The sequence below is a fragment of the Capra hircus genome, chromosome 24, assembly GCF_001704415.2.
Source record: "Capra hircus breed San Clemente chromosome 24, ASM170441v1, whole genome shotgun sequence".
NCBI classification, from domain to species: domain Eukaryota; kingdom Metazoa; phylum Chordata; class Mammalia; order Artiodactyla; family Bovidae; genus Capra; species Capra hircus.
Window position 1 is genome coordinate 35,406,957 of NC_030831.1, and position 14,379 is coordinate 35,421,335.

Below are 14,379 nucleotides of genomic sequence, written 5' to 3' on the forward strand. Positions count from 1 at the left end.
AAGTATTATTTCCTACCTCCTTCCTTCATTAACATGGTCTTCTAGTTTCAACAAGCATTTTTTATAAATGTGAATGCACGTAAGTGTCTTAGAAACAGAAATGGCATATTATATATATGTATATCTCTTTGTCATTTACTTCTAAAATTTAAATATGAACCAGATGACTTACTAAGATTACATTTAGGGCTTAAGGTTGTATATGGTTAATATAAGTACTAGAGGGGCTTTGTACCTTTAAATATGTTTCAATTTTGGATTCACGTTAATTAAAGTTAATTTATCCTCCTTCAATATGTCCTTTAGAACCTGAAACATGATAGTTTTTGAAATTTCTGTATTTTAATATAAGCACTATATAAATGTAGTCTAATATAAAAACCATGCTGGGGTATAGAATTGAACAAGGTGCACAGCCTCTTCTCCACTATGTCCTAGCCCTTTGTGGGAAGCAGACAAACAGATGAGATACTTACTGTACAGAGATAAGTACTCTCAAGTATCATGTGCCAAAGAACCATGGAGAGGTTCCCTAATCCAGTCTGAGAGAGTCAGTGAAAGTCATTAAAAGTGTCTCATTATATCTGAAACAGTTTGTCTTTAACTCATGAAAAAGTTTGGGATTTTTGTTGTTTATAAGTGCTGTACTAAAGCACATGGTCCTAAGTTCCTCTTTCCAGCTCAACTAAAGGCACATTTTAAAATGCTTTTTTTCCTGTGCCTACGGAAGAGGCCAAGGATCAGTAGCTTGTCCCATTCAGCTCAGTTCAGTCACTCAGTCGTGTTTGACTCTGCAACCCCATGAACTGCAGCATGCCAGGCCTCCCTGTCCATCACCAACTCCCAGAGTCCACCCAAACCCATGTCCATTGAGTCGGTGCTGCCATCCAACCATCTCATCCTCTGTCGTCCCCTTCACCTCCTGCCCTCAATCTTTCCTAGCATCAGAGTCTTTACAGTGAGTCAGCTCTTCACATCAGGTGGCCATAGTATTGGAGTTTCAGCTTCAACATCAGTCCTTCCAATGAACACCCAGGACTGATCTCCTTTAGAATGGACTGGTTGGATCTCCTTGCAGTCCAAGGGACTCTCAAGAGTCTTCTCCAGCACCACACTTCAAAAGCATCAATTCTTTGGCACTCAGCTTTCTTCACAGTCCAACTGTCACATCTATACATGACCACTGGAAAAATCATAGCCTTGACTAGATGGACTTCTGTTGACAAAGTAATGTCTCTGCTTTTTAATATGCTGGTTAGGTTGGTCATAACTTTCCTTCTAAGGAATAAGCGTCTCTTAATTTCATGGCTGCAATCACCATCTGCAGTGATTTTGGAGCCCAGGAAAATAAAGTCAGCCACTGTTTCCACTGTTTCCCCATCTATTTGCCATGAAATCACGGGACCAGATGCCATGATCTTAGTTTTAAGCCAACTTTTTCATTCTCCTCTTCCACTTTCATCAGGAGGCTCTTTTGTTCTTCTTCACTTTCTGCCATAAGGGTGGTATCATCTGCATATCTGAGGTTATTGATATTTCTCCCAGCAATCTTGATTCCAGCTTGTGCTTCCTCCAGCCCAGTGTTTCTCATGATGTACTCTGCATATAAGTTAAATAAGCAGGGTGACAATATACAGCCTTAATGTACTCCTTTTGTACTCCTTTTTGGAACCAATCTGTTGTTCCATGTCCAGTTCTAACTGTTGCTTCCTGACCTGCATATAGGTTTCTCAAGAGGCAGGTCAGGTGGTCTGGTATTCCCATCTCTTTCAGAATTTTCCACAGTTTATTGTGGTCCACACAGTCAAAGGCTTTGGCATAGTCTATAAAGCTCAATTTTGTAGGAGGGTCTAGAATTACTTGTCATTGGTGTTTGGTCAGAAGTACGTACTAGAGGATAAAATGGAAATTTTATTTTTAAAATATCTTTTGGAGTTTTTTTAAGTTGCTGGTGTGAAATGAAGTTGTTAGTTGCAAAAAATATATTTACCTCTATTAAAAAACCTATCAAGAAAATTCATTAGGCTAATGAAGCAAGGAAAGTGATTCATCTGGTTATTTGTTGTCAGTAGAAAAACCATGGAGGATCGATAAATCTGTGGGGTATTTTGGTGTGTGTGTGTTTTTCTTTGGAAAAAATTCTTTAATATTCTCAATCTTCAACTTATTTTTTATGTATGCTCAAAATTATCCTGATAGTCAACATCATTTCAGGGTGACACAGAATTGTATTTATCATCTTGCACAAACTTAGCATTATGCCCAAAAATAAATATGAATTGATAATAGTAATAAAATCTTAAATGATTAATGATTTTTCTCCTTTTCTCTCTATTCAGAGAGGTGAGATTAGGGCGAAATGGTGTAGAAGAAATCAAACGACATCTCTTCTTCAAAAATGATCAGTGGGCTTGGGAAACACTTCGAGACAGTAAGTTGTTTCTTCTTGCACGTTACAGTGAATATTTGAAAGTAGTTGTGGTAAATAGTCTGTTGAAACTGCCTTCCTAAAATAAATGTATATCTGATGAAAATCCAAAGCACACAAAATCTGATGAAAATCCAAAGCTGTGTAAGTGTTGTCCTAATCTAGTTAAAGAGAGACTGATAATATTGGGGAAAATATACTGCTCCTTCTCTAATGTTCCATTCAGTATGCCAAGATGAAGTGTTTTGTACATGTAATGGAGTTGGGCTCAGCAATCATAATGTGATACTTGATCTTTGTTGAATTGCTTTGTATAGACTTCAGTATCTCATTATAGAGGAAGTCAGTAATTAAGAGGTAATATTTCTTGGGAGAAAAAAGTTTATTCTCCTGTTTTTGCTAAAACCTAAAGTATAAGGAGGTTCTATCAGAATTTAATTTGTGTTAGCATGTAAGAAATTATGGTATGCTTGGTTCCGTCAGACTTGCAGCTTGCAATGAAAATAAATAAAAATTTGTAGTATACAGGAAGTTGATTTTCAGTCCATTTAGACTATTTCCCTGTTTTAAAAACAGTTGAGATTATGACAGTTCACAGAAAACCTTGTTTAATGTAGCTGAATCGAAATCATCATGGCACCAAAGGTTCCCATGATCTTTGTGGATTTGGGAGGCCAAGAATTCACCTTTCCCTTGCTGAAGTCTCAGGAATTGTTCCCTTTTTCACTTAGCAGAGAAAGAATAGTGTATGTCAGCCCTTAACTTCCTGCTGCAGCATCAGCAATGGACAGTAAGTATGACATGAACTCAGCTATTTTAGAAGCAGTTACAAATTAGGTGTTCCTCTTAAGATCTCCCTATCTAGTTGAGATTGTAAGAGATGATTCTTTTTAATTTTGAAGAAATAGATCATGTAGGTTTGCCAGTATTAGTGAAATATCCTTGTTATATATCATATTGCCTTCAGGTACAGTACATATATTGTACTAAGCTGTAAAACTGACTACAGAGGGAAAAGGGGAAATAAAATTTTCTGGAAATTAAGAAATGACACCACTGCAGATACTGACATTGCTGTCTGGAGAAGCTGCAGGAGCAGCGTCACCTTGAGAAACTCTATTAACAGTTAGTTATACACTAGGAAATAAGGAACTTCCTCCTCCTCATAAGTAAATGTGACATGATTATTGTTTTCCTGTTGCGAGAGAAGCTTGCAAGACAGAGATGAGTAGAGTGAGATGATAAGTGACTGCTTTGAAAAATTCTGTTTTGTATTCAAATTATGCTCTCAGTTAAGTTTCAGAAGGTGGGAAACATACGTTTACAATTGTAAATCAGAGAAAATTTAAAAAGAGAACTACAGAAACTACCAAGTAATATCTTTCTGTTGCTTCTTTTTCAAAGTGAAGCTATGCATAAATAATTCCAGAGTAACTATACAGTAATTCACTGTGAAAAGTAGGGAAGACATAATTCCTTTTGCTTATTGAAAGTTTGTATTAATTAGGAGAGGAGGCAGTCTAGTCAGCAAGTATTGACCATCTGCTTTATCCTGAGCACAGCTCTATTGCAGACACTGGGAAAACAGCTCATAGTCTAGTGGAATTGGGGTGTCCACAGCAGGGGCATTTTTTATATTATACTTCTTTACTATAACTGTTTATGGAAAAAGCAAGTAAGATGAATTGTGTCATTGATTTAAATCAAATGAACTGCATGTTTAAAGAATTTCTATGAATAGGTAGTATTATCATTTCTGTATTTTTTTTTTAACCGATGGTTTGCTACAGTCTACTTAGATTTAATGTACCTGAGCGTTTTGAGAGCTTTCCCTAATCCTAGTAGCTCCTATTTTGTGCTTACTGTAAAAAAAGAAACAAAAATTGAAGTCTGTAGAACTTACTGTTCTCTTCTTCCCTTTCTCTCTTCCTACCCCTTCTTTACTTCCCACCCCTAAAATACCAAGAATACTTCTATTCTGAACTGACCTCTCTGACCTGCCAAGATTTTAAAAATTATATAATATAGTTCTTTTTAATTTTCTTTTGCCTCTCTAATTTTCTTTGGCAAGACTTCTTGCTGTTTTGCAAATAATAGTTCTTTTGGTAGTTTTACCACTTAACATGTCTGCAAGTTATAACGGCAATCTTCACCATCTGTTCCTTGGTCGTGTGGGAGCAGGGTACAAATACAAAACAGCTTGATTTTTGGCAGAATTTCCACAAGCTTCCTGATCTCACTCACTCTTAATTTAGAGGCACTAAGTATTAAGACTGTAAAATTACTTTTTCTCCTTATTTGGGATAGAATAGAAGAAATGACAGATTAAAGACAAGAAGAAATGAGAAGACCTAAATGGTTTTCTGCAGGTCACACTGCTGGCAGATGACAACGTCAGGACTCAAGTCTCAGTCTGTTTGACTCCAACATCTTTGATCTTGTGAAATACCATGTACCATTTAAGGATTTCTACTATTCAGTATTATATAGATTAGAAATGCAGGGGATTGGCACTTGTTGGAAGTTAAATTTTAGGGAAAACAAAATTATAACAGTTATTACATATAATAACACATTATTAATAATGCTGTCTTACATATAACATGTGGTTACTTGAAAAACTTTGCCATTCATGATCTCATTTCAGATAAGATATTGTCATTACTTAATCCACTTTTTACTTGATGGGAGACACTTATGGTAAACTGTGGGAACTGTCAAAACATGTGACGAGTTTTCAGTCTAGTTAAAAGCAAACACAATTAATTGTATGCACATATGTGCTACTTTAGGTTCTGTTTTTCCATCAGGTCTGGTGTCCTCTCTTAGGATTTTATATTTTCATGAAAAAGATAATCAATGTAGGCTTTGTGGATAAAAAATTTAGGAGCTAGCAAGTTTTAGGGTCTTAGAAGTTTAGACTGCCTCAGCATTATGTTGGGTTCTTTTAAAAACAATAAACTTTAAGAAAGATTCTCTCTTTTATTTTCATAAAGGATAAATATCTTAAAATTTACCATTGTAACCATTTTTAAGTACACAGTTCAGTAGTATTAACCACCTTCAGATTGCTGTGTAACCACATCACTATCCATTTTCAGAACTTTTCTGTCACCCTAAACTAAGTCTCTGTAACACAATAAAGCTTAAATCTCCATTCTCCCTTTATCCCAAACCCCAGTGACCACTGTTCTGCTTTATGAATTTGACTTTTCTTGCTGCTTCAAACAAGTGAATTCATACATTCTTTATCTTTTTGAGATTGACATTTCACTAGCTTGTCTTCAGGATTCATCCATATTATAGCCTGCATCAGAATTTCATTCCATTTTAAGGCTGAATAATATTCCATTGTGTGTTTATACCACTTTTTAAAAAAATCCATTCTTCTATTGACTGATACTTCAGAATGCTTATCCTTTTAGCTATGATGAGTAATGTTTCTCTGGTCATTGGTATACAAATATCTGTCAGAGTCATTGCTTTCCATTCTTTTGAGTTAATTTTGGTATATAGTGTAAGATAAGAATCCAACTTCATTCTTTTGCATATAGATATCCAGTTTTCCCAGCACCATTTGTTGAAATGACTGTCCTTTTTTCCTTGAATAGTGTTGGTACCCTTATCAAAAAGCATTTGAACATATAACGTGAGGGTTTAATCTCTGAACTCTCTATTATACTCCATTGATCTATATACCTGTCTTTATGCCAGTACGACACAGTTTGGATTGTGGTAGCTTTGTAGTAGCTTTGGAAATCAGAAAGTCTGAATCTTCCAACTTTGTTCTTCTTTGTAAAGATTGTTTTGATTATGGACATACCTAGCTTTATTGCACTTCACAGATAGCTGCAGTTTTTTACAAATTGAAGATCTGTGGCAACACTGTGTGGTCAGATGATGGTTAGCATTTTTTAGCAGTAAAATATTTTTTCGTTAAGGCCATAATTTTAAATTAGGTTTTTAATTTTAACAGTTTTTAAAACATAATGTTGTTGTCTCACACATAATAGACTACATTATAGCGTTAAAATAACTTCTATACACACTGGGGAGCCAAAAAAAAGTTACATGACTCACCTTATTCCACTGTTTGCTTTATTGCTCTGATCTGAAGTGGAGCTCACAATATTTGTAAGGTATGCCTGTATTTGGCATCCCTTGAGATTCCATATGAACTTTAGAATGGGTTTTTCCATTCCTGAAAAAAAAGACAGTGGAATTTTTAGAGCAATTACTGAATGTGTTTCCAGTTAGGCTGCCTTTTATTTTCTTTTCTTGCCTGTTTGCTCTGACTAGACTTTCAGCATGTTGTTGAATAGCAGTAGTGAAATTGAGCATCCTTCCTTGTCTTGTTCCTGATCATTGGGGAAAAGCTCTCAATCTTTCCCTGTTACATATGGTGTGGGCTGTGGAGTTTTCAATAGTGCCCTTTATTATATTGAGGAAGTTCCCTTCTATGCCTTGTTGACTGAATATTTTTATCATGAAAGTATGTTGGATTTTGTAAAACGCCATTTCTGTGTTATCTGAAATAATCATGTGGGTTTTTTTCTTCATGCTATTAATGTGATGTATTACACTGATTGACTTTCATGTGGTGAGCCACCCTGGAATATATCCCACTTGATCATAGTTTATAACCCTCTTAATATGTGGCTACATTCAATTTGTTAGTATTTTGTTAAAGATTTTTGCATCGGGGGATATTGGTTTGTGTTTTTTTCTTGTGGCGTCTTGGTTGGCTTTGGTGTCAGAGTAATTCTGGCTTCATGGGATGAACTAGGAAATGTTTTATCCTATTCTGTCTCTGGAAAACTGTGAGGATTGATTGGCATTAATTCTTCTTTATGTGTTTGATGGAATTCAGTTGTGAAACCATCTTGTCTTGGGCTTTTTGTTGAGACATTTTTTTGTTGTTGATTAAATCTCTTACCATAGGTCTTTTCAAATTTTCTTTTACAAGTAAGCTTTGATAGTTTGTGTTTCTGGAATTAGTTTTTAAATTTTATTCCTTTGATTTGTAGAAGCTTGATAATTATGTCCCCACTTTAATTTCTGATTTTAGTTGTTCATGTCTCTTCTTCTTTTTTCTTATTGAAGTAAAAGATTTGCCAATTTGATTGATCTTTTTGAAGAACCAATTATTTGTTAATTTTCATGGTTCATTTTTTGTTACATATTTTATTTACTTGCATTTTGATCTGTATTTTTTCTTTCCTTCCTCTAGCTTTGGGCTTGATTTACTCTTTTTCTGGTTTCTTAGAGTGTCAGTCTGGGTTGTTGATTTGAGATGCTTTTTTGATATAACATAGGCATTTACAAAATAAAGTGCTTCCCTAAGTATTGCTTTCACTGAATCCCATAAGTTTTGGTATGTTGTTTTCATTTTCATTCATCTCAAAGCATTTTCTTTTCTTTCTCATTTCTTCAGCTCATGGTTTAAGAGAATACTGTTTAATTTCCACATATTTGTGAATCTTCTAATTTTCCTTCTATTATTGACTTCTTGTTTCATTCCATTGTGGTTGGAGAAAATGCTTTGTATAATTTCAGCCTCTTTAAATTTATTGTATTTTGAACTAACATACAGTTTGTCATGGAAAAGTCCCATGTGCACCTGAGAAAAATGTGTATTCTGCTATTGGTGTTGGTGTATGCTTTATTTTTCTCTTGTATCTGTTTGGTTTACAGGATTATTCAAGTCTTCCATTTTCTTATTTATCTTCTGTTTGGATTTTTTTGTTCACTATTAAAAGTGGGTTATTGAAGACACTCTTAGAACTGTTTCCTTTATGTCATTTATATGTGTATATGTGTATCTTTGGAATTATTGTTGTATGCACATATGTTTATCATTGTTATATCTTCTTCATAAATTGACCCTTTTGTCAATATACAATGTCTTCACCTCACACTGATCAGAATGGCCATCATCAAAAAAAGTCTGCAGATAACAAATGCTGGAAAGGATGTGGTCTCTACCCACCAGATGTCAGCAACATCCCTCTCCCAGTTGTGACAACAAAAATTATGCACCCAGACATTTCTGACATTCAGACATTGCTGAATATCTCTGAGGGGCCAAAATTGTCCCTAATTGGGAACTTCAGACATTACTGAATATCCCTGAGGGCCCAAATTTGTCCCTGATTGAGAACTACTGTTTTAAGGTTAAATTTGTGCTAAGAGGATGTACTACATAAGGAATGACAATCCTTTTTTCCCCCCCTTTCCACAAATTAGGCAGTTAATGTCAGGAAGCTAGAATCGTCTAGTTGGGCAGTTTTCTTGGCCATTAAGGAAAGAAAATGGTGGAAAAGCTCTTTTCCTGTTACACTGTTAGAACTGCAGCTTCTTTTGATTGAATGTGTTGTTTCATTCCCAAATTTATCTGATCGGTCACGGTATCTGAGATGCACAACAAAAGTTACTTCTTGCCTGGAATACCCAGATGATTTAGTAGAGCAATAATTCAAATTATGTGTGAAATTAAGATTGTAATGTCAGTTACTTCTGTTTGCTCTTCTTCATCTTTTTCTCTTAGGGAACATGAAATGATTGTATGCAAAATAATTATTGAATGTTTTGATGATAATATTTCAGTTATATTTTATTATACTCCTATATCTTTAAACTAGAAAATGTTTTTCCAAATATTTATTTTTGTATGTACTTTCTGTAGTGTATTTAAGCTCCAAAAGAAGACAGTGGCAGTACTAGTTTCATATGATGTTTTCTATGTCGTGAAGATTTGCATTGTCACATACAGCTTTATTTTAAGTGTATGTGGGTCTTGTTTCCCATCAAGTTTAGAACTTCTGAAGAAGATTCTTTGTTGAGGTTTTGTATCCCTGTTCTCTTTTCCCAACAGCCATTTTATAAGACTTACCTGAGTTGTCCCTAATCACTTAATTCAAGGAAGATAACTATTGGTAGTCTGAAAATATAATTCAAAATACTTTGCTCCTATTCAGTGTATCGTAATAATAACCAATAATGGGAAAAGAATCTAAAAATATAATTCAAAATACTTTGCCCCTATTCAGTATATTGTAATAATAACAACCAATAATGGAAAAGAATATGGGGAAAAAATAAAAATACACACATACACACACATACACACACACATATAAGTGAATCACTTAGCTTTACACCTGAAATGTAATATTATAAATCAATTAATTGGAAAAAAAAAACTTTGCTCTTATAGAGCTATTGAGCTGGTGGGGAGGGGAATACTGATTATCTAGATTCTAGATAAGTAAAAATATTTCAGTAACAAATTATTAACTATATCCAAGACTGCTAAGAGATGCTTTCTAGTTTGCTGATTTCTAGTTTGCTGTAGAGCAGATTAACAAATGAAATACTGTTGCTAACCAACTTTAAGTGCAATTTGTTTTGCCCTGTAGTTTCTGAACAGTCTTTTCTATAGTCCTAATTGCTTTTGCACATCTTATACTACAGTGTATTTTAAAACAAACCTTAATAATACTTGACTTGTAATACTCAAATTAAACTTGAGGTATGTATGATAATTATCATAATTATTTTTGAAAATAATTGATTTACAGAATTATATAATCCATGATCTGTAGCTGCTGATTAATAATCCTAGTAAAGCTTATTGTAATAGAATTCAGCCCATTTAGAATTTGTGGTTCACAAGTTATTTATATGTAGGAAATCATTAGTAGTTAGTGCAAAATCATTTCTTCACTTGATATTAAATTTGAAATGAACTAATTTTGTTTCTGTTTTTAGCTGTAGCACCAGTTGTACCTGATTTAAGTAGTGACATAGACACAAGTAACTTTGATGACTTGGAAGAAGATAAAGGAGATGAAGAAACATTCCCTATACCTAAAGCTTTTGTTGGCAATCAACTACCTTTTGTAGGATTTACATATTATAGCAATCGTAGGTAAGTATGCTACACATTGGTTTTGGGGGTAGGCACTGATTTTGTTGTAGTCATATTATTTTCTTAGGGATATCTAAAATTTACCTTAGAATATTTAAAGTAGATTTAATGGTGTATAAAAATATATATTAATATGTCACATTCACCAATTAATTATATTTCCAGGATTTCATATTTAGTATCTTTCAAACTCATCCATGCTCAGGATATTGTTTTTCAGAAATTCTTTGCTGAATAACTTAATGTTTCTTCACATTACAGCTATTAATAGTTCAAGAGATTCTGTTACTATTGATACTTTGCTTAATCCTGTTATCCAAAGAGTTCTGATTTTATAAGGCATTTTTAAACAGTATGTAGTCTTCTAGCATTATCATCACTATATTGATGTTACAAAAGGCCTATAGTTTTCAATTCTTCAAAAAATTAAATGATTCCTCCCTAAAACTTCTCAGTGAATTCACCATATTTTACGTTATAAGCCTTGTGACCTTAGGCAAATAGCTTTGATTTTTTATACCTTCATTTCCTCAAAAATAGGGATGATGGGGATAATAATTGTGTCTCAGGGTTGTTGTAGGGGTTAAATGAATCAAAACACAGTAAAACAGAGCAATGCTCTGCGTGGCATAAGCACTCGGTGTTAGTTATTATTATCATTAGTATGAGCCAGTGTTAGTTTTAGCTTTTCTAGTGGACTTCAGATACAAGTGAAATGTTATTTTTATATGCTGGGCATTCATTCAACAGACACATTTGACAGTCTACTCTTCGTCAGGTATAAGGATTAATAAGATACAGAGTCTTCTCTTGAGATGTTCATATCCTAGTGAGGAAATAGATGAGTTGTACAATGTAGGTTGGCGAATACCACACAACAGAAATCTAAATAAAATGCTACACCAGTATATAAAAGTGAACTGAACTATGTGGCAGCATCAACTGGGTATGTCAAATCTGCTTGATCAGTTTATTTTAGAATATGTACTTCTAGTCAAATTATACTCCATTCAAATGGTAATAGACATTTGAATTTCTTGGAGTAATGATAAAATTTGAGGTTATTATAGCTCACTTTCTTTTAAAGTGAAACATCTTGTCACTTTAGTCAAAACTTTTAATAAGAGGTTAATTCAGGTCAAATTTAGAAAACAGGAATTCAGTTTAGTCCTGTGTTATGAAATTTCTCCAGTAATCCAACTATAAGACAATAATTTTGTTCTTTTGATGCTAGAATACTTTCTCTGTATCATCAGACAAGTAGGTAATACTTGAGTTTTGACCCCTAGAAAAAGACAGTATTTTAATCTCTTTTCCCTCCCTAATACTCTATGACTGTAATATTGGAACTATTTTATGTTGAAATGCACAGAGACCCTGTAAAGTGGTGTGTTTGTTCCAGCATTCTTTCTTTTTTTTCTCTTTTAAAAATTTTATATTTTTATCAATTATTCTGTCTTGAGTGTTCTAAAACATTCAAGATGTTGATATAAACAACCCCCCTAAGTGTGTTTAGATTTTCTGTAGTAGAGTTCAGCAGTTAATTACTTTTTCTACACAAAAGTGATTACTTTTTCTACACAAAGGCAATCTTGAATTAAATAGTCATTATAGACACACATGCACTATTTGTACTACATTATCATACTCTAGATTATGTTCTGTGATTTTTCCTTGTATTCATGTCTCATGAAAGTGAACGTGAAGTTGCTCAGTCATGTCCAACTCTTTGTGACCCCATGGACTGTATGTAGCCCACCAGGCTCCTTTGTCCATTGGATTCTCCAGGCAAGAATACTGGAGTGGGTTGCCATTTCCTTCTCCAGGGGATCTTCCTTATCCAGGGTTTCAACCCAGGTCTCCCTCATTGCAGGCAGACTCTTTACTGACTGAGTGACCAGGGAAGACCACTTCAGACCTAGCTGTGGGTTTTATTTAATATATGTGTTATTTCTGTGTTATGTTTGTAAAAATAAAGAATTAAGAACCTGCACTCAATTTTTAAAAGCAGAGTAAGTTCAAACAATAGGCATATAGTATTTGTTACTGGTTACTACTTGATATTAAAGACTGTTTTGTTTTCTTTTAAAAACTTTTTTTCTTCCCAGATACTTATCTTCAGCAAATCCTAACGATAACAGAACTAGCTCTAATGTGGATAAAAGCTTGGTAGGTATTTTCTTACTGTTATTTTTTTAAAAGCTGTTTTGTGGATAATGTATTTTGTATATATGATACTAATATATATATTGTTTCCGAATGTGTAGTTAGTGAGCCTGACTTTTTTTTTTTAATTTGGCCATGCCAAGTCTTAGTTGTAACATGTGAACTCTTGGGATCTAGTTCTCTGACCAGGAATCAAACCTGGGCCCTCTGCATTGGGAGCTCAGAATCTTAACCACTGGACCACCAGGGAAGTCCCAAGCCTAAATTTTTACATCATTTTTTTTACCTACTGTCTCCTCTCCTGTTTGATTTTTTTGCCTGAATATCAAATGGGATATTGTATGTGGAAGCAGTTAATAAACTACACGTTGCTACACAGGTTGACAGAGGTGGTCTCTTTTTTTTTTTTTTTTTTTTAATTAATTTATTTAGCTGCACCAGGTCTTGGTTGCAACACATGGAATCTAATTCACCAACCAGGGATCAAACTCAGGACCTCTGTGTTGAAAGCTCAGAGTCTTAGCCACTGGACCACCAGGGAAGTCCCCTCAGAGGTGGTCTTTTTAATCTTTGGAATTAGGAATGTATGATAAATCAGTGCATCAGGTAGAATCTTGACAGGGAAACAGATGGCACATTCAGAAAGTTTAAATGAGAGTTGTTTTTGTGTGTGATAAAATTTATGTAACACAAAATTTACCATTTTATTAACACCATTTTAAAGTGACATTAAGCACCCTCACATTGTTATGCAGTCATCACCACTGTTGTCTCAAGAACCTTTTCTTCATCCCAGACTAAAACTTTCTACCCATTAAAGTCTGTATTCCACTGTCCCTCCAGCCCCTGGTAACTGCTGTCTTTACTTTCAGTCTCTATGAATTTGAGTATTCTAGTGAAATCATACAATATTTGACCTTTTGTGGTTGGCTTATCTTACTGATGTATCAGAATTTCATTTCTTTTTAAGGCTTAATATATTCTGTTATATCTATGTACCACATTTTGTTTGTTCATGAAGTGAAGAGAGTTTAATGAAGGGACTATAAATGGTGTCATGAACAGGATCACAGGAAGCAGTAAATAACGGGTGTAAAGCAGCCATTGACTGACAGCAGTGGGAAGCCATCACCCCTAGTCTGAAGGACGAGGAGAGACAAATCTTGTTCCCACAGCTCAGAGAGAATATGGAGAATCATGAAAGAGGAGCACAGAACAGAGAACACTGCCAAAGCCACAATAAGGCAAGAGGAGAGTGAGGAGAGTGGAAATTTCATTTCTCCCAGCTGATCTCCAGCTAGTGGCACCTGTTGGCTGAAACCAACTTTAAAATCATGGGAGAGCCCACGTAATGCAGTCTGTAAATTTCATGACAAAGAAGGCAGAGGATGGATCTTCGAGCCTGAAAGGGAGAGGTGGCCAGTGGAGAGTAACTAGTACAGCGAGCGTCATCTCATTTGACCCTGAAAAGTGAATTACTATAGGAAGTAAATATTAGAAACATGAGTTCTTTTCATTGTGAGAGTAGTTCATAAGAGAGTGGATTTAAAAATTTTTTACTTGCTTATGTTTGAGAAGGTCCTTTTGGGTTAACTGGAAATTTTCTTAAATAAACCTGGCTGTCCTTAAACCAGTCTTTGAACTCTGTGTGCTGCAGGCTGTATTTTTAATTGAGACGAGGAATAGGCAGCATTCATTTTTAAAAGCTGATAAAATTGTTCTCTTTCTCCTTCATATGTTTCCATTTACATTCGAGAGAGCATATGGTGGGAAGGGGAAGTGAGAAAAAAGGGAATGAACTGTGTGGGTACCTGTTAGCTATTATGGGTTTTTCTCTTTTAAATTCTCATCCCAA

The 14,379-nt window shown here is 34.6% G+C and overlaps 1 protein-coding gene across 1 annotated transcript in view; it reads left to right on the plus strand.

Moving 5' to 3' along the window:
• The window catches only part of ROCK1 (Rho associated coiled-coil containing protein kinase 1), a 127,393-nt gene that overhangs the window by 66,339 nt on the left and 46,675 nt on the right, over positions 1-14,379 (plus strand). Inside the window, exons 9-11 of the mRNA XM_005697060.3 lie at positions 2,340-2,431; positions 10,199-10,358; positions 12,467-12,527. Coding sequence (XP_005697117.2) covers positions 2,340-2,431; positions 10,199-10,358; positions 12,467-12,527 — 313 coding nt within the window. The remainder of the gene's footprint in view (positions 1-2,339; positions 2,432-10,198; positions 10,359-12,466; positions 12,528-14,379) is intronic.